At 43.7% G+C, this 20656-nt stretch overlaps 1 protein-coding gene across 4 annotated transcripts in view; it reads left to right on the top strand.

The window, feature by feature from the left end:
- Positions 1-15705, top strand: part of PRKCA (protein kinase C alpha) — a 152045-nt gene extending 136340 nt beyond the window's left edge. For all 4 annotated transcript variants that reach the window (XM_074554900.1, XM_074554899.1, XM_074554901.1 and 1 more), the window contains 4 exons: positions 882-962; positions 2304-2411; positions 4805-4945; positions 8750-15705. In XM_074554900.1, the coding sequence (XP_074411001.1) occupies positions 882-962; positions 2304-2411; positions 4805-4945; positions 8750-8914 (495 nt within the window). In that variant the 3' untranslated portion in view covers positions 8915-15705. The remainder of the gene's footprint in view (positions 1-881; positions 963-2303; positions 2412-4804; positions 4946-8749) is intronic.
- The last annotated feature ends 4951 nt before the right edge of the window (positions 15706-20656 follow it).

The raw sequence follows: 20656 nt of genomic DNA, 5'->3' as shown, positions 1-20656 counted from the left end.
CTGCTGCTGCTTCAGTGGGGATGGGCAGGGACTGGGCTCTCCTCCATCCCTTCCCAATTCACAAAATCCCTTCACAGTTGTTTGGAAAGATCTGAGGAGCACCTGCACCTCTAAAATCATCCACACCATCACCAAATGCAGCTCTTCAATCAATGGCCTCTGATCTCTGAGGAGGCCCTGGTTAGAGGATGACACAGGGGGTGACCTGGGTGCTGCTGGCACTTGCAGCCTTTCCCTGTGTCACAACTCCATTTGTACTGCTCTGTGAGTCACATGTGAACCCAGAACATGGAAAATACTTGATATTTCCATTAATCAGAACAGCTGAACCCCCTTTCTTTTTGGTGTAGTTGGTATTTCATTCTGAGTAACACAATCATGCAGCTTGGGAAAACTTAACTGAGGTTTTTTGAGTTCTGCTCTTTTCCTAAGTTTTGATTCCTTTTACAGCAGAACAAAAATATAAATATTGAAAAGAAAGGTTTAATTATTGATAGTCCATAAGTTAAGTGAGCCTCATGATTTCAGACTTTGTCACAAACAGTTGGGATAATGGTTTTGCCTTGTCTCCTGCATTGTGCTGCCCTGCTTCCTCCTTTGGCCTCAAATGCACATCCCAGGAAGTCTCTGAGCTGTATTTTCCAAGATATATTTTCCAAGATATCAGGGTACCCAAGGGCGTGGGTGGGTTTAGCCTAACACTTGCAAAACAATCCAACTCCCACTGAAACCCGTGACGAGCTGGAGTGAGGATTACAGGATTGTCTTTCTGGCCTTTTTCAAGGAAATTTATCCTTCTCTGCATGTCACACATGCACCTAAAGCTGGGGTGAGTTAACACAGGGGTTTTTCCTCTGCTTTTTTTTTTTGTGATTATGCAGATTATTGCTTACCAGCCCTATGGGAAGTCTGTGGATTGGTGGGCATATGGTGTGCTGCTCTATGAGATGTTGGCTGGCCAGGTAAGATTCCCCCTCTGTGCTCTGTGACCTCCTCCTGCCCTCCAAGGCTGCTCTGTTTCAAGGCTCCCTAAAGGTTTACACCATTACAGGATAGGATTGAAGCCTTTCATTCTGCTGTTATCTCCTTGTACTCTTGACTGACTCAACTGAGAACGTATTTAGGCTTTAAGCTCTTTATGTTGCACCCACATAATCAAGCTCTGCCTTTGAATACAGCTCCTTTGTACTGCAATAATGTTATAAATAGCCATCTTCAGGATTGAAAGGGAGACACTTGAGCAGGAAAATGCATGTCAAGTGGAAGAAATACCATTTAGGAGTTTGAAACCACAGGGAAGCATAATAAGAGTGTGTATAAGCTCTGCATTGCAGTTAAGTCCCAAGAATACAGTTTTTGTACTGTATGTCCTGGGGGTAAAATATGGGTCTGAGCACTTGGAAATGTGCTCAGTTACAGGCCCCTCGTTCTGCTCAGTTAATGAGAGGCTGCTGGGGTGGGGAAGCAGCACTGTGCTGCAAGAAATGGCAGAAAAGCACCAGCCTGAAGGAGTTCTCTTAGTCTTGAGTTGAAAAAGATTCCTGCAGTTGGCTTTCAGGGAGTGTTAGGTAAAGGCAGGCATTTCCCAAGCTTAAAACACACATCTGTAACAAATGCCTTTAGGAGTTTCTCTGCAAAATTCCAGTGGACATTTAAAAGTTTTAGTGTGTAGCAACTGCAGCTGTTAACATTTGCAGGCTGAATTGCAAATATTGGCCATTGAATGCTTTGTGGGAAAGGAGATTTACCATTAGCTGGGCTTGCACAGGGCCCATATCCTGGGGATTTATCCATGGGCACTTTCCAACCCCTGTATTTTAAAATATAGTGCAGCCCTTTCTTGTGATAGTCTCAGCAGCAGAATCCACAGCCAGAGCATAAAACAAAGTGGAATTAAGTGAGGAATGGACATACCTTAGCACAAGGTAATTGAAAGTTACTCTCCAAACTTCACCCTTTGAAGTGTTTTGCCTGTCTGGTGCACAGTAGCTTTAAAAACTGATTAAAGCTGATCACAAAGATAATCCTGCACACATTTCATTAACCTGGCTGCCATTCTGGGGACAGAAATGAACATTTCTCCTTGATTTTAATCTGAGACTGTCAAACACTAAGCTTCTGGGTCAGCAGATATCCAGGCTGCAGATGGCTGTGGGTTTGGGGGTGTTCCTGGACCAGGAGCACTGCTGTATATGGATGGTTTTGGGCATGGTGTTGTCATGCCATTTCATAAAAACTGGAGAATTTAAAAGCACAAAAAGGAAAACTCAGTGCATTACTCACTTGTGATTTATTTTCAACAGCCTCCATTTGATGGGGAAGATGAAGATGAACTATTCCAGTCCATAATGGAGCATAATGTTTCCTACCCAAAATCACTGTCCAAAGAAGCAGTCTCCATCTGCAAGGGGGTGAGTTAAAATGTTATTTATCATTCAGTTCCTTTTGGCAGTCCTTGTGACTCACTGGGTTTGCCTGGCTCTGACACAGCACTGTAGTATTTTAAAGTGCAACTTCTGTCAGGCAGTGCTGAGCTGTGTTGTCACTTGGTGTCACTGCTAAGTGCTGGGCTCTTCCCACTGTGCCTGTTTGTTTTATGGAAAGAACAAATGTCAGAATCAGTGGCTGCCAAATGCAGAGCAGAATTTATAAACAGGACCATGGTGTGAAGAGTCTCCCCCTGCTTTGCCTCTCGACCCACGGCAGCACAGCCCCAGTTCTGCAGGGTGAGATTTCTCTGCTTGGCTGAGATGCTCCAGCCAGTCCTCAGCCCAGAATGCCCAATGACAGGATCAGAGCTCAGGAGTTGAGGAGAATCATTTTTAAATGTAGGTGAAGATGAGCTTATGTGAAAATCTTTAGCATAAATACAAGGAAACCATAGGGAAATTCTGACCCAGTGGTGCCTGTGTGGCCTAAAATTGGTCTTAGATAAGAATTTTTTTTTTTTTTTTACTTTTGAGGAAAATAATAGATTTGGCTTCAGGGGATTAGCTTAGGAAAAAAGAATTCATTTGACTTCCCTTTGATTCCATGTGATTCTCCAGAGCACCATCAGTCTGCAGCTTTTCCAATCCACCGCCTGTAATGGGTTATTTGATGTCTGACTTACACTGATAAAACACCACTGCACTTAGTTAATTTGGTATTTACATTCTTCCTATCCTTTTCAACCATTTATGAAGTATTATACACGGGCAGGATATTAGTCCATTAAAGAAATCATCAAGGAAAAGGTGTTTGGAACAAGAAGGTAAAAATGAAAGACCATGCTAATTTTGGAGCTTATCCCAGTGTAGATGTGCTGGCCAACAAAAAATAAACATGATGTATTTTTGTAAAGTACATTCAGATTGCTGCCTTGTCGTGACAATCACATATTCAAACAGCACAGCCTGAACCTGATGAAATTGCCCTGTTTTCAGCTCCCCTGTTTGCTGCTTCTGTGTGCTCATGTCAAGGGAGGGCAGAAAGCTAAATTTACCCTGCACCTTGAGATTTTGAGCAAGTCTGTGATACTGACATGTTCTTCATCTGCTAAACTGACAAATTGATCTCAGGTTTCAGTGGGAGTTTTTTCCTGAGCTAAGAAGTCAATATGAGAAAGTTTCTGACCCTTCAGTGGTGGCTCAGCAGTCCCAGGGCTGGGCACCACTGGGCAAGACAAACGTGCCCACTCTGCTCTTGGAATTGATTTGTCTGCTTGACTTCCATTCCACTGATTGAGAGTTTGTTGGTTTTGGTAAATGCAGCAACTTTGGAAAGAATTAAAACTACTGGAATCAATACTCTCATTTTCTTTTATCACCTACTGTTAAGCAAGGGGTTTGGAAAAGGTAACAAAAATGGGAATGTTGCTATTAATCTTGAAGAAGGCTGTGATTCCTGCCCAGTGCACAGCTGCTTCCCAAACCTGCTTAGAGTCACTTTTATTTTAGGTTCAAAATTGGAATCAGATCAACTCAACATTTGGAAGGAGACTAAAGTGCTACTGAGGTTTTCAGAAGATCTGTTGAGGTATCACTCCCAGCAGTACATTAATCATGTATAATTTGTAAAAGAGCTTTCAAAAGTCCCCACGAAACTTGAAGTGAGAGTTTAAGGCTACATTGCACGATTCCCAATGTACACAATTGGAAAATGCTGAGGAACTTGTTAATTAGGGAGCACATTCTAATTTCTAAGCACGCCAGGCTGGTGGATTTGGGGCTGGTTTGTTTCCCCAAGTCTGTTTAATCTCTGTAACTGGGTATGGTATTGACCAGGATGTCATTAAGGATGCAAGGGAGGAAACACAGATTAGATGTTGTCAGCTGGGTGCCAAAGAATTGGAGGCTCTGTAATGAGATGTCTTGAACGAGCCCAGAAAAATGAAATGGGAGTGTGGGGGGGTTGTACTTCATGGAGCTTTAGTGCATTGGAATTTATGATGGTTAATTGATTGTTGAGATAGAGCTGGAGCTGTTCTGGAGGTCTGTAAGACTGAACTGAGAGACTGGAGGTGAAATTCAGGAGTGAGTTGTGAGGCAGCAGGGATGGTCCTGGGCACCACCTGTACCTCCAGCAGCAACCTCTGCCCAGTGGGAAAATCTCCCCCAATGCAGCCTCTAATTTTGCTGCTGATTTGCTGTCTCCGGTGATGAAGCAAGATAATTCTTCAAAAAATTCATTTTATCTTTTCAAAACAATTTTATTAGCAGAGTGTATCTTCGGGAGAGGAGCAAGAGCGTTGCAGGCAGAGGAAAGTCCCTCTCACTTTCCTTCCAGCATTAAACTGAATAGTTTGGTGTTTTCTTCCCAACAGCTGATGACTAAACATCCTGCAAAACGCCTTGGCTGTGGCCTGGAAGGTGAAAGAGACATCAGGGAACATGCTTTCTTCAGGAGAATTGACTGGGAGAAATTGGAGAACAGGGAGATTCAGCCGCCTTTCAAACCTAAAGTGGTGAGTGAGATGCCAGAGGTCCAGATTGCTCACTGGCCCATCTGGGTCACCAAAAGGGATGCCTTGAGGAGCTGGAACAGAGGCTTGATGGAGTTTAGGGGAATAAAGTGGTTATTTATTGAAGTACCTTCAAAGGCCGCCCCCTGGCAGTACCAGAGCCACAGTCATGGCTCTGCCTGGATGGCTCCAAGATGGAAACAGAAGAGAGCTTGGTCATGAGATCTCACATTTTTATAAATTTTGGTCCATTTGAATATTGGAGTTAATTGTCCAGTTACAGCTCCAGCCCATCCAGTCCCACCCTGCTTGTTTTTCTCTCTCCAGCCCACGGGGTTTGTGCTCCTGGGCTGAGATTTGGATCATTTGTCCTTGGTGCCCAGCTGGAGCAGGAGTTGTTTTGTCTCCCTGCTCTGTGCACAGAGCTCAGCATCCCCTGGTGTGAGCCCAGCCCCACACACTAAAGCAGCACAGAACCTGAAACATAGAAAAGCTCAAACCTGAGGCCTCATTTCCCTCCCTGGCTGAGGCTGCAGCCCTGCTCCCGTGGGTGGGATTGCAGCTGCAGATCTGGGGCATGGCTGAAATGAGGCCATTTGGTGAGGGCAGAGCCGTCTGTGAGCCTGGCTGTGTTTGGGTGGAACCTGGGGAACTTTGTGCCTTGCAAAAAAGCCTCCCAGTGGTTTGAGCCCTGCCTGGATGGTCACACACCACGTGAGGAGAGAACACAGGGAAAATTGGCACGTCCACGTCAGCCACTTAGGCTGGTCATAAATGAGGTTAACAACTGTCTCCTCTGAGCAGCATCTGAAGTCAGGATCTGACTGAGGGATTTGGATTAGAGGGGTGAATTTCTCCATAGTTGGCTGCCCAGCACAGGGGGTTTTATTCCCCATCCTACAGCACTGTCTGCTCAGTTTGCAAGATTAATCCCTGGTTTATTTTCCATGTTCATTACTGGTTTGCACACATGTATCTACATGTTAGAAGTCCAAGCTAGTGTAAAGATGTCCTTACCCTGAGAGCTGTTTGCATAATAGAATTGGAAGAGCTTTGCTTGTTGAGCCAGAAGTTCTTTCAGCATGTACTGTGCTTCATTGACAGGCAAAGAGAAGAGTTTGCACACAAGAACACAAGCTTTAAGGAACAGCTATAAATTGTTATGTCCTAACCTTGAACCTTTCTTCTCTAACCCTTTCATTTTTCAGCTGAGAATCCTGGCTGGCTTTAGCACTTCAGGTGTAGCATAACTGCTTTACACTGATTTGTTTGCCAATACAGACATACCAGTGTCTGTCACAAACTAATGAACAGAGGGATGCCAATACCTGAATTATTCTTTACTTTTTTCATACATAGACTTTTTTGCATGAGCAGGAGGAGAGTTGAAGCTGAGAAGGGTGTTTATTGGTAAAGGAAATACCTTTTTGCTCTGGTGTGGATTTTGCAGGCAGGGAAGGGTGTAAATAAGAAGAACTTGTGTGGTGCTGCCAGACAACCCTTTCCCAGAGCTGGCTATGCAAAGGGGAGCTCTTAGAGCTTCTATTATTTGAGATTTTTATTACATGCTTCTCAAGGCAAATCTAAAGCTGATCATAAAGCAGATGTACCTTCACATGTGTAATTTTTATTTGCTCAGGAGTGCTTAGACTCTCCTTGAAGTTAAAAGGAACACCAGCTTGAAGGTGCTAAAAGCTTCAAGTGTGGTTTGGTTCCATCAGAGCCTCCTGGCAGGTCCTGGCTCCTCCTCAGAGCAGCCTTGCTCTGTCTCCCTGGTTATCATGACCTGGTTTGTTTGCACAGGCTGCTATTAAAACACACCGAGGCGGATTCACACCGAGCCCGACTCTCCGGGACAAAAATAACTTAAAATCCAAGTCCAGTATTTGCATACCCTGTGCACAGCTCATTTCTGGTGATTGCTGATTCTATTTGTACCAGTATCATACAGTTATAGAATCATTTGGGTTGGAAAAGACCTTTAAAATCATCATTAACCCAGAACTGCCAAGCCCACCAGTAACCCAGTCCCTAAGCACATCTACACAAGTTTTAAATCCCTCCAGGGGTGGATATTGATTTTAGAAAGCAAAAACACACAACCCTAAATCTGTTTGAAGATATGGATGTATTTACAGGCTTTGTTTGGGGTGATATTTTTTGGGAAACCTTTGTAGGTATATCTTCTCTAGGAAGTGCTTTCCTGCAGGAATAATCCTGCTGCTTCCACTGTGCTCACTCAAACACAGAGCTGCAGATTTTGGGTCAGCAGTTGGGTGCTGTAAATAACAAATTCCCTTCCAGATTGACATTTCACAGGTTATAGGCATAGACTGATCATTTGGCAAGGACGTTTTACTCCTATTTCCAAGTTTAGGTGTTCGAAAAGTCCTGTAATTTCAGTTGTACTTTAATAATGCTTTAAGGTTCAGTGCTACTCTTTAATGTGAAGACAAATACACCATTGAAGATACACTTTTTTTATAAGTTACTGTGTTTGCACCTAAAATATACCCATATTTCATGGGTATATTATATTTATATATAATATATTTATGCATATATAGAGAGAGGGGCTAAATAGATATATATATTTTATATATAAATATATATATATTTAGCCTCTACTAACCTAAGCAGTGTGAGAGACCTGATGGTTTCAGGAACTTTGGGTTCAATGTCCAGCTTGTTTGAGTACTTTTCATTTGCTGAAAAAAAGAGGAAAAAAATTTCAAAAAGAAAGAAAATAGCATAATTTTTATTGCAGGATGATGATTACCTGTATATCTTTTTTTTAAAAAAAATTCCTTTTTAGCAATAAAAAAATCTCCTATTGTGGCTGCTCTGAGCTGGCTGTTGTGCCTCTAAATTAATTTGAATTAATTTGGGGCTCCATGCCAATAATTCAGAAGTTTCCTCCTTGTCTAAGTTCAGCTCTTTCCATTCTTGTTTTCCAGAGATTCTGTTCCAAAATGCAGAGGCTCAGGGGGCACCAGGGCAGTGCATGAGTGGTGCAGAGCCCTGGGTGGGCTCCATTCCTCCAAACTCTTCTTTCTACAAACCTGGTTTCTTTTGTTCTGAAGGAGTTGTGCTCAGGCTGTAGCTGCATTTAACCCCCTTCTTGGCTGGACTTGGCCCCAAAATGAGTCTCTTAAGAAAATTAAAGAGAAAGCCTGTGATAGCAAGTTTTGGAACAAGAACCTGTCCAGGATGTGCTCCTGCCCTGCCCAGCACTGAGACCCTGCTGTAATTTATGAATTTATAGGAGTTCAGTGAATTTATAGGAATCTATGAATTTATAAATTTATAAATAAAAATAAATTTATGAATTTAGAGGAATTCAGGAGTTCAGAGCCTGTTCAGTGAAGATTCAAAGCACATAAATGAATTGCATTAAGCTTTTTGCAGATCACAAAGGAAATAGAGACTAACAGGGAAAATTTAATTTTGCACGATAAGGCATTTAAAAAGAATGAAACAACTTGACAAAGAAAGTATCTCTTGCCAACATATGTTTACCAAAATATTTCCTTTTTCCTTTTGTATCCCAGTGATGCTGAATATTTAAAAGCCTCTTTATCTCGTCACCTCATGCTGATGGATGAAAACCTTTCTGACTGCTTTTTATCAGGATTCAGCTATTAAAACTTCACTGTTTGTCTGGGGTTTTTTTTTGTCAAAATATCTGAAAAGAAAATTTTCCCTCAACTACTCATAAGAAACATGCTTTTCATGTATCCTGACAACTTTACTGTTGTATTGCTGGCTTTTTTCAGCCTTTTTTTCTGCTTTTCTCTCTCCTTGCAGTGCGGCAAAGGCGCTGAAAACTTCGATAAGTTCTTCACGCGAGGACAGCCGGTGTTGACGCCTCCCGATCAGCTGGTCATTGCCAACATAGACCAAACGGATTTTGAAGGGTTCTCTTTTGTCAACCCCCAGTTTGTGCACCCCCCTGTAGAAAATGTAGCATGAAACAGCAGAACGGGGAGCAGGTGTAACCCTACAGTTTTTAGGCCTTCGCCTCGTTGATTCCATTTGGGCCTGGAAGTTGTAGGGTTAGAGGGTGGAGGATGAGGGAAGGGCCACTTAGTCAGGATTTGGGCTTTGCAGCAGCAGTGTTGTCTTAACAGGAGGTAAATTAGTGTACGGTGCCCACTTTTTCTTCTAGAAGTCGCCACTGACTTGTTGAAACTTACCCTTGTTTTGGTACGTTCTCTATTTTGTAACTTCCCGCTGTCCTTTTGCTCCCTTTTCCACTCCCTTGCGTTGGAAAAACACCTGACACGTGCTCTGAATGAGAAGCCACCTCGATAAAATAAATAAATATTTATTTATTTATTTATTCCTTGGGGGTGGATGCTGGGAGGTGGGAGCTCCTCCCGGAGACCTCAGGGGCAGCACCAGAGACTGGGAGGGGAGAGCCATTGCAAAAACAGCACTGAAAGGGTTTGAAAAATAGGGCAGGGAAAAAAAAAAATAGTTGGGAATGGGTGGGAGGGGGGATGAAATCAAATTAGACCCCGAGGTTTGGTGAACTGATCCTGTAAAATCCCAAATAAAAGCACTGGGGTGGTGGCCACGTCTCTAGGATTTGTGCTAGGAGTAGCATGTGATAAACTCAAAGGTGAAATTTTGTCTTTAATAATAATAATAATAATAATAGTAATAATTTTAATAATACTTTTGTGAATTTTTAATCTCCATGAGATTATTCTGTGATCCAGGGTGCCATTGTCTGTTCAGTTGGTTTCATTTACACCACTCCTCAAGTTTACTGTTAACTGGTTCTAATACCAATATTTTACTATGAAATTTATTAACCTGGAATGTAAAACAAAACTGTAATTCCTTATATCTTATTTACATGTGTTTATTTATAGTCTGCAGTGTAGGACAGTAAATTGAAAAAAGCGTTATGTATACTAAATAAACAAAAAATGCAGCCCCAAGTGACTTCCTGACTTCTCCAGAATAACTCATGAAATTCAAGTGAGATTTAGTCTTAAATAATCGGTTTTAATTCAGAAAACTTTGGGCTGTAGAATAATCGAGCCTGAAAAAAGCAGCACCTAAAACTGGTTTTATTGATAGAATGGAATTTAATACGTTTTACATATGCTTCATGCAATGAATTTTGCATGTTTAGTAATAACTCTTAATAATAAGGGTTAATAATAAGCAGATCTGTATTATTGACATAATCGTATCAAGCATAAAGAGTATTATAAAAATTTTATAAAACAACTTGTGCTTTATTTGTGAAAGTTCTTGTTCTGAATGACACCATTTAGATTTAGCTAAATGTTTTCTTGCTATTGTTTTGATTTTTACTTTAGGTTTTGAATATTGTTACTGGCTTAGGGTATAATCTCTTTTTTTTTTAAAGTAGATATACTTTTAAATAATAATTGCTACCTGCAGGTTTTATACGAGGTTCAATTCGGCTTTCATTTCACATCTGCTTATTACTTGCAGAGAAGGAAATAGACTTTATTTGCAACGATGAACACTGTAATTAATGCAATCTTCTCCTCTCCTATCACTTAGATAAAAAATTTTGATATTTCCTCTTACTACTTACCAGAAGATATTAACTCAAATATCAGTAAATAATGTTTTGTGCATATTTTGGTTTTGTTACAGCATGTAAAATAGTAGTTGGTGCATTTCCATTTTTTTCCTCTCCTGCCTTGATCCCATTAGCAGCCACAGGCACTTTTTGTCTGTCAGATGTGCATGATGATGCCAGAAGCATGATGTCTCTGTTGCTGCATGCAGACTGATTACAATTTTTCCAGCATGTGAACATATTCCAAAAAGTAAGATATTTGCCATAAAATCCTTCCATTTATACTAGAATATGTAACGGGGTGGGGTGGGAGGGGAACCTACTTTCTAACCATCTTTTATGACAATAAAACATGGAACCTGTGCCAAAGATTCTGTCAGAAAGATGCAATCCTGCCAGGGTGGGGCCTGGGGGAGCCGGGCAGGTGTTGGGGGAGATGGGGTTGGGTGTGAAGGGTGACAGTGACACTGTGGGGCTCCTGCACCTGCAGGGCCCTTGGGAATGTGGCTCTGGGGGAGGATGTGCCATTTCCACACCCCAAAGTCCAATTGTTGCCCTGTCTCAGGCCTTTTGTACCCCAGCTCCCACCAGGAGCATCCTGGAGTGATCAACCCCTGGAGTGATCAATTCCAGGTGTGGCTCACCAGGGGCATTGGCCAACTGACAGGAACTCAGACCTTGCCTAAACAGGACTCCAAACTTTCACACATTTTAGGAGTAAAATTTTTAAACTGTTCTGTGTCAAATATGTCGTCATCCAAGACTGGGAGTTCATTTTCTCCTTTGTGTATTATGTACTTCAAAAATTATGGTATTCACCATAAAGCATGTGGCCTAATGCAGCATTCATGACTTCTTTTCTTATTTTTTTTTTTCCTGAATATTATTAGCCTGGCAATGTTTAGTAAAATGCTGTAGCAAACAATAGGTTGAATTAAGATAACAGATTACTGAGTCTCAGATTTTAATAAAGAAGGGGCTCTCAGCTATGCCAGTCTGCCAAGAGGTGCCATTGTGCTTGTTTTTAAAATGTGAAGTGAAAAAAAAACACTTTGGAAAAAGGAAAATACAGGGAGAAAAATACCAGCATACAGGTTTGGGGAGTAACCAAAGCAGAACAGGGGCAGAACTGAACCAAGCCAGAAACCAGGCAGGAGCTCCCTTGGGTAGATGTTACCACAGCTGTGTTTTCCTGATGAAATCTGAATTGTCCCAGGAAGTCCCATTGCTTGAAATCTGAATTTTCCAAGGAAGTCCCATCTACCCATCTGCCTTGGGTAGATGTTGCCACAGTTGTGTTTGCCTGATGAAATCTGAATTTTCCAAGGAAGCCCCATTGCTGGCACAGCTGTGACAGTCGGGGCTGTTCACAGCAGGACAAAGCATCACAGGGCTGATTTAATGCTGGGACAGGGCTGGTTTAACACTGGGACAGGGCTGGTTTAACGCTGGGACAGGGCTGCTCTTTTTCTGCCTACTTCTCATACCCAGTTTTTTCAGCCCTTGTGTTTTTCTCCCAGTTTTTCTGGCGTAGAAGCAGAAATTCCTCTTCAGCATCATTACCTCGGGTCCCTGGGCTTGTGACAGCCGTGCTGTGTTCTGGAGGTTCCTGAAGCACTTTAGGAGAAGGTGCTGTGAGCTCCTGGGTGCTGCAGGAGCCAGGCAGGGTTGGACAAAGCAGGGATTATTGTGTTACCCCTCACTGCTCTCCTGATGCCCTCACATGCTCTGACCTTTCCCGACAACTCCCCCTGGCTGCTCAGAATCCAGAAATTTATCATGGCAAGGAAAACCTGAAGAACCCAGCCAGAACTTCCATATCTTTTCAGAGACAGATGTTATTTATATCATATTTCTCACAAGATTTGGTTTTCTAGAGAACATGTATCAACAGAAGGAGAGGCATTAGAGCTGCTTCTACTTCACTTGTGTTTGGTAGCAAATGTAATCCCAACACCCACGTTGCCACCAAGATTCCCAAAAGGCAAATTGAAAATGGTGCTGCCCTGAAGCTGGGATGGAAATTTTGGGAGCTGTAATTGAAAATGGTGCTGCCCTGCCCTGAAGCTGGGATGGAAATTTTGGGAGCTGTAATTAATAAATGGTGCTGCCCTGAAGCTGGGTGGAAATTTTGGGAGCTGTAATTAATAAATGGTGCTGCCCTGAAGCTGGGTGGAAATTTTGGGAGCTGTAATTAATAAATGGTGCTGCCCTGAAGCTGGGTGGAAGTTTTGGGAGCTGTAATTGAAAATGGTGCTGCCCTGAAGCTGGGTGGAAGTTTTGGGAGCTGTTTCCACCCCTGTGCTGAGTCCCAGGTGGTTCCAGGGCAGCCCCATTCCTGCTGGGAGAGGCACAGGTTTGCCATGTAAAACTTCCAAGGGGTTTTTAGGGATCAAATGGGACTTGACTGGCTCCTAAGTAAATTCTGTCATTATTCAGGCAGCTGGATGCTTTTGTGCACCTTTGAGTGACACTTTTGAGGATGGTGGGATTCCGGGACAACCATTTCACCCACCAGCCTCAGTGCCCTGAGCAAGGCTGGCACATATGTGAGAAGGAGAGAGCACATTCCTATGATAAATAGTCCTTGTTAATCCAGTTTGGAGGAGAAATCCAATTTAGCTTTCTGATTTTTCATTCTTTCCAGAAATACAATTGAATTGCCTTTTACGAACTGCAGAAAGTTCTTCTGGAAATCAGCTGTTAGTTAAAAAAAAACCTCATCACGTCTGAATGCTGCTGGCCTTTGAAATCCATCCTGTCTCTTGGGGTGAATCCAATTCAGTAATTCTGGGCTTCTATAAAATTAATAAGGTCGAGCAAGAAAGGAACTTGTCTTCTAGCTGGAAAGATGGCACATCCAAGGGTGGAGTGGTACCAGTTGAAAAGTGTTTTCTGAGCCAGTGCCTGTGGATGCAATCCCAGTGAAATGCCATAGGAGACACGGGCAGTGAGCAGGGGGGGCAGATCCTCCTCATTGTGCAAAGCACAGCATTGGAAACAATTAATAATAATAATAATAATAATCCAATAAGAAAGCTTTGATACCAGTAGAAAGCATATCTACAGTATATTGAGTTTACAGTAGGCTTTTGGACCTGCCAGGAAAACTTCTGGAAATATTTAATGTGATTTTCAGTTTAGTCATTAGCATAAGTTATTGTACATAGGGGTTTTGTCTCTTTGCAAACGTGAGTGTGGGCTGTGTTTGATGTGTCCCCTCTGTAGGTGGGCACTGAGCTGCCAAGTAGTCCAAAAGTAGACTAAAAGCTAAAAAGCACTTTTTTCCCTCAGCCCCTCACTCGCAGACAGGATCTGAAATAGCTGAGTTGAAATAAGATTTGACTCCACAACATGCACGACTCCCTCACTGTGCCAGTAACCACTGGGAATAAATGGCCTTACCATGAATAATGGCCATGCAGAGCCCTCCTGTTCAATAACCGTGAGAGGAGAGGCCCCTTGTCAGCCCCTGCTCCCTTATCTCACTGCAGAGCGGGGTAACAGCACTCCCTGACCCACAGGGACGGGCGAGCACTTCTTGGGCAACGTTTCTAATTCACTTTTAACCTGAAAAGAGTTGTGTAAGCATTATTATCGTTTTTACTATTCAATCAGCTTCTGGGATTCACATGGTACTGCTGGCTATGCCATGCTGTTTCTACTTTTTTATAGAACTTTAGTAACTCCGCTGAAACCGTTTGAGGAGAAATAAAATCAGATCTGAGGCGTTTCTTACAGAACCGGGAGTGCAGCTTTTGTACCTGGAGTCAGGGTGTGATGGGGAGGGATGCTTGTGATTGTGAGGGTCAGCTGCACTTACCTCTTTTCCAGCTACCGAGATTTTTATGTGCAATTTTAAAATTCCATGTGGATGGAAGGCTTATCAGAACTGGTAACGGGAGGGGGAGATTCCCTTTGGGTAAATAAAGTCAGCACAGCTGTTTTTTAGCACTGTTTTTAGTGACTCCTGCGGAAGGAGGAGCTCTGTTCTTTGTGCAGCTGCTTTGTCCACGACAGGCTGATATTTTCTGTTGATATTTTAATGTATTTCTGTGTTGTAAATGTGTCTTTGTGCTTATTTTTTTTTTCCTTGTCTGTGACACCGTAGTTCGGATTTAAAAGAAAACAACTGCTCCAGAAGCTGTTTTTTTTATTCCACTGATGTCAGTTGACCTAAATAAATAAATTAAGTCTGTTATATGATTTGAAACAGTGCAGGATGAGTAGCAACAACATTGACACAGCTGCCATTGAAGCTCATTTCTCACTGGTTACATTGGACGCTCTGCAGCTGATGTTTCATTAGTTTTATAATTAATAATGACAGGAACGCTTTAATAGAAAGGAAAACGATGTTCATGATCTTTACAAACATTTTGCTGAGAAGTATTTGAATTTCTTCTCCTTTTCTCTGAACCCCTTGGGGTGACAGTGCCGAGGGTTCCTTCCAGAGATTCAAACACTCCTGGCTTAAAAATCTTCAAATTAACAAACCAAAACCCCACTACAGCTTCCAATGCACCCAGGGAACCACAGAGCTCCCTGAGTGCTTGGCCAACAGCCCCAATTCTCTGAAAATATTAATTATGTGTTGTACTCACTACTGGCCTTGCAGTATAAAAAAAATGCTCTTGCAGGGGCAATAAAAATTTATTCTATGGCTCGTTCCCCAAACCTTTCATTTGTTCTCTCCCATGTTATCAAAATGTATGTAAAAAAAATAAATAAATTTCAACAAAATGAAGCTCGTTTGCTCTTTCTAAAATGTGCATTTCTCAACACTCTGTGGTTTTGCACAACAATACAGAGAACACCTGAAACTTCTCAAATGCTTGTATGCTACTTAATTTTTTTAAACATTAATGAACTCATTAATATTTTTAATGTTAGTTTTAAGACCCAGATGTTTTATTTATATAGAGGAGAACATTATTTATTTTCATGTCATTTATCTGCAAGATGCTACCAGAAAATTTGGAGAGGCCATTCATTTTTCAAAAGATTTTTTTTAAAAACCCAACCATTGGAAGCGTAGTGGGCAAGACTGATGTACAAATTACAGCATCTTTTTTGTTTGTTTGTTTGTTCCATAATTCGCAGGATCTTCAATCTTTGTTTGCATGAAATGCTTTTGTTAAGTATTAATTGTAGTTTCAAAGCAAGCGTGTATGAATAAAAATACTGATCATTACTTTTGTGAGAGTTTGGTTTGCCTTGATGAAATTTCCTTTCAAAATTGACTCTTCCAGGGTCGGAGGCTGCAGAGAGGTTGGTGTGAGCTCCACAGAAATTGCCCAGTCTGGACTTTGGTTCTTCAGAGACAGAATTTTAACCTGGGGTTTTGTTTTCAATTCTTGTTAATGAATTACCTAAAAAAATTAACATGAATTAATGAATTACCTAAAAAAAGTGGGTCTGGAAGAGGATTTCTGTGTGCTGACCTTGGTGCTGCTGGGCTGCTCCAGTTGTGGAAAAACAGCTCCAGAGCCAAAGGAGGTCTCAGATGGGAGGGTTTGGTTCAAAGCTCAGTGTGGGATTTGGTGCTGGAGGATTTGTCCTCCTCGGGAGCAGCCAGACCCAAAAATCTCAAATTCAATTTGTCTTTTCGAGTGTGGGAGCCCTGGGTGGTTCATTCCACCTTCTGCTGCTTCCTCCTGGAAGTTTCAGTGATTGATGGCCTAAAACTCTCAGCACCCAGAACTCCAACAGGCAAAATTAAAGCAAAATCCTTTCATTTTGATCCCTGATGACCCTCAGGGCCCCGCCTGTGTGATGAAACCCCTGATTTAGCCCTGCTGGATTTCCCTTGGGCTCCTGGGGACCGGACAGGACCTCCCAGTGCCACCAGCCCCGTTCACACTGACGTCACTGCTGCTCAAAGCCTGAAAGCAATGTCCAAATATTGTGACAGCTTGACAGACAGCTCCCTTTCCTGCCTGCTCTCACAGGATTGAAGCTCAGGCTGATTCAGTTACTGGGTTTGTTGGCTGAGTTTGCCCTGAGGAATTGTTGGAATTCAGGTTTTTTTTCCCAAAGAGTGTTTCCAGGCTACTTCACATCTGTCATCCAGCATGCTCAGCTTCTGAAGGCCACGAACACATCCCAGACCTTGGGAGCTTTCTGCAGAGCAGAACAGGGGCTTGGGGGACACATCCCTGCCCTGGGCTCGTGGACACAGAGTTGGTGCCTCCAGGGCAGGGGAAGGGGGTCCTGAGCTCTCCACCCTGCCAGAGCTGCACCCCCAGCCCGTGGGGCCAGGATCTGGGGCCAGACCACCCCAGAGTGGTTGTGGGGCTGTTGGGGTGACACTTGGACAGGAGTTTCTGAGCCATCTCCTTGGGGATAAACCAGCCTGGCAGAGCTGTGGGTGCTGGACATGGGTACAGAGGGGTGGGAGAGCTGCTGATACCCCATGGCCACACTCCCACCTCAGGCTGGGGGTCTCATGAGCAGGACAATCCCCCAGGTTAAAATTGGGGTGAGTCAGCTCTGACAAGGGGGTGGTGAGAGCCTGTGTGGGCCGTGGAAAAGGGGGAAATGCCTGTAACATTTAATCTTGCCTGCATCTTTGGCTCTTTCTAAGCAGGCAAGATCAAGCTGGTGGTTCTGGGGAAAATGAAGCGTTCAAAGCTCCAGCAGGAGAGGCTGAAGCTCCCCGTGCCTGCCACATGAGAGCATCTCCATCAGGAATGTTCCCAGCACCATAAATCACACCAAGTGTTCGTGCCTGCCTCCCCCAGCCCCAGCCTCTCCTCAGAGATTTGGGTATTTGATTCAGAAACCTCAGGATATTTTTGCAGAGCTGGTGTGTGTGAGCTGCAAATAAAACCAGCTCCTCTGAGAGCTGCTTGGGTAGCTGAAATGATGACTGCATTAATTACCACGAGGTAATTATAATCCCACCTGCTCCCTGGGGAGCTGTGGCAAAGCAAAGGCAAATCAATCAGGGGCCCAAATCAGGACAGCTTTGCCATGTGTGGATGCCTTGTCCTCAAAGGATGTTTTCCCTGTCTGTCACTTGTCACCTTCCCAAAGTGCACCCAAAGAAATGGGGATGGCATGAGGAGAGCAGGGCTGGACCCACAGAGTTACCTGCAAAGGTGATTTTTATTACTGTTTTTCCCCTCTTTCCCAAAAGAAGGGCACGGGATGAGGCAGATCTCGTGGGAAATGAGTCAAGGCTGCTCCTCCTCTGGGGACTCGCTGCATTTGCTGCCAGGGTGACAGTGTCAGACAGCAGCTGCCACTTGCAGGGCTCATTACAGGGCCCTGAGTCAGTGCCTGACATCCCAGCAGAGGCTGTGGCACAGTCTGATGAGGGACAGGAAATCATTCCAAAGCCAATTTAAAGCACCCTACCTGGGTGAGGAAAAATAAAAAAGCCAAGGAAACAACCCCACAGTGGAAGTTTGCTTAGAAATATTTTAGATCTTACTGTTGCCCATCAAAGGTGGCAAAAAATCACTTGTTTCTTTACATGCTGAATGAATTTTGTGTCTGTGTCTGACAGTTTGGTCCACATCTGTCCTATCTTTCCTACTTGGGGCCTTGATCCATCCCCTTACCTTGCTCCTCTATTCAGAACACCTCATAAACTCAGTGCCCATAACAGGGAGGCTTCCGAATCCATATAAAACATTCTGCAACAATTTATATATAAAACCTCATTAAAGCTTCAACATTTCCAGGGACACCTCCAGAAAAACACATTTAACAGGATGCATTTGCTCCTCCTTAAGTGTGGCTGTGTCTGGGACACTGATTAGGTGTGATTTCATGGAAAATTCACCAGAAACAGATATAAAAGCAACCAGCAAGGGCAGAAGGAAGGGAAGGCCATCAGTGAAAGCATCCCAAATCCCCTTGGATCATTTCCTGGTCCTTTTGGGATAAGTCATTTAGCATTCCTGTGCCTGATTGACACTCACATCATTAAAAGGTTGGTAATGAATTTCAGTGCTATATAAATCACAGGGAAAACTATTACCCTTAATCCCAGCGTTAGGAAGCTTTAATAATTAATGTCATCTGAACCTGTTTCCAAAACATGACCTTTGAAATGAGATTGCCATAGCCAGAGCCATCCCTCATGCTGCAGGCAGCAGCTCCCAGCCAGCCTGGCGGCTGGGGATGGGTCCAGAGCCAGGAGCAGCTCCCAGAGGGACCCTGTGCTGTGGAAATTCAAACCCTTGTGCAGCGGGATCACAGAAAACACCAGGAGTGAGGAAAAAGCACTGCCAGCATCTATTGCAGCTCGTCTCCTTGTAGGGCACTGCCCTGCAGGGGGAAAGGGCAGAATGTGGGCACTCCCTGCTCTTTCCTGCTCCTTCCCTCCCATGTGGGATGCTCAGATCCCTGGGCAGCCTGGGGCCAAAGGCTGCACCTGGAAACCTCCTGGACTGGCCCATCCTCCTCTTTTATCCCCCAGTTTAGCCCCAAATAATGATTTTATTTTTTAAATAAAATCTCCAACTTCCATTCACACGTGTGCCTTTGTTGTTCTGTGAGTCAGAGCCGCTCGGGGAGGCTGAGAAAGGCTCCACACATTTTTATTTTTTTTTTTTTCAGGCTTTCACACAGCATGTGGGTGCTGGGTTAAAAATAATGTGGCACCTCTCCTTGAGCTTCCTCCCAAGCAGCAGATCCAGGCAGAGGGATGTGCAGGGGAAACAGCAAATGGAGCTGCAGCTCCAACAGCCCACAGAGTTAATTCCTTTAATTTAGTCATGGTGCAAGCAGGATGTGAAAACCCTCCCAGGGAGAGGGGAAGGGCTGCTGTTCTTTGGTGCTGTGAGTTTTACGTCTTTCCCCGTTTAGAGTGTTTGAAAAATAAAGCAGCAACGCTGCTGGGATAAGGAGCAGAAGTTGTGCTGAACTCCTTCCACACCACAGTAAGACAAAGTAAAAATTCTCCAGAGTAGAAATCCATTTTGATTTAAGTGAAATGTACATCTTTGTGGTTAGAAAACATAGCTATGTTGCCTGACTGCAAAGCCTGGGCTCGGGAAAACTGATTCAGTGAAAGAGATACAGGAGGGTGATAGAGAGAGACAGAGACTGCTATGAGAGCAGCTCAACCTGACCTCGGAATTCTTTCGGATAAAGAAGAACTAGCAGCAAATGTCATGTGAAATTTGTAAAAATGAATATGCATGAACCTATTGTGAAATTGTATGCATATGTATTTGAGAGACATATAAAAAGAGATCTGAAGTTCCCAGAAGTAAACATGTCATTTTAGGGGAATGATTCCCACACGCGTCCAGCGCTGCAATAAACATACCAGCTTTACAACTTTCACAAAAGTTGTGGAGTTTTGATTATCTCCCAAAAACAACAGGACGTGGCTGCAGCAGCCCACCTCACCTGCCCAGGGCTGGGAGTGCTCAGGTGTGCCCATCTCACCTGCCCAGGGCTGGGAGTGCTCAGGTGTGCCCATCCCAAAGCCAGCTGCTGGTGCCAGTTTTGCTGCCTGTAGGGGGATACACTATGGGTTAATGAAGGTGGTACAGCTTGTAATCAACCATATCCCCTAAAGAGTTGCAGCTGAACCAATTATCAAAGATTAGGAGCAGGCCTGATGTTAAAAGGCCACACCTGTAGCAAATAAGGACAGAGTTATGAAAGAGTGGATTGGTGGGACCAGGAAGAGTCAGTGCTTAGAGAAGCTGCCTCTGGAAAACATTGAGGAGGTATGAAGCTCTGGTGATATGGAATCCTTGCACTGTAATGATAATAGAACTCTCAATATATAAGACAACAGCTGCCCAGTGTGAAATACCCCACAAACACCATCCAAGACAAACAAAAATGTCCAAAATCTCTTTTAGGAAGTGGTTCCCAGCCCTGGGAGCTGCCCTTGGGCTCCCTGGCCGTGGTGCTGGGGCTGCTGCATCTCTGCCCACCCAGTGCCTCCCCCCAGCCGTGCTGCCCACGAAATGACAAAAAACAGCAAGAGCTGAACAGCTGGCACCGAGCATCCTTCACCTCCCACACAAGGCACAGCAGCTCCAGCATCCCAGCTTGGTGCATTCACTGCTCAGGCAAACACTGAAACCCCTGGCTGAGGCTGAGCTCCCCTCCCTGTGCCCAAAATGCCTCTCCCAGCCTGGTGTGCAGGTAAAATGGCTCAGTAGTTTTTG

This window comes from Zonotrichia albicollis, chromosome 19 (genome assembly GCF_047830755.1).
Source record: "Zonotrichia albicollis isolate bZonAlb1 chromosome 19, bZonAlb1.hap1, whole genome shotgun sequence".
In the NCBI taxonomy this organism is placed as follows: domain Eukaryota; kingdom Metazoa; phylum Chordata; class Aves; order Passeriformes; family Passerellidae; genus Zonotrichia; species Zonotrichia albicollis.
This window is presented reverse-complemented; position numbering and strand designations above follow the sequence as displayed.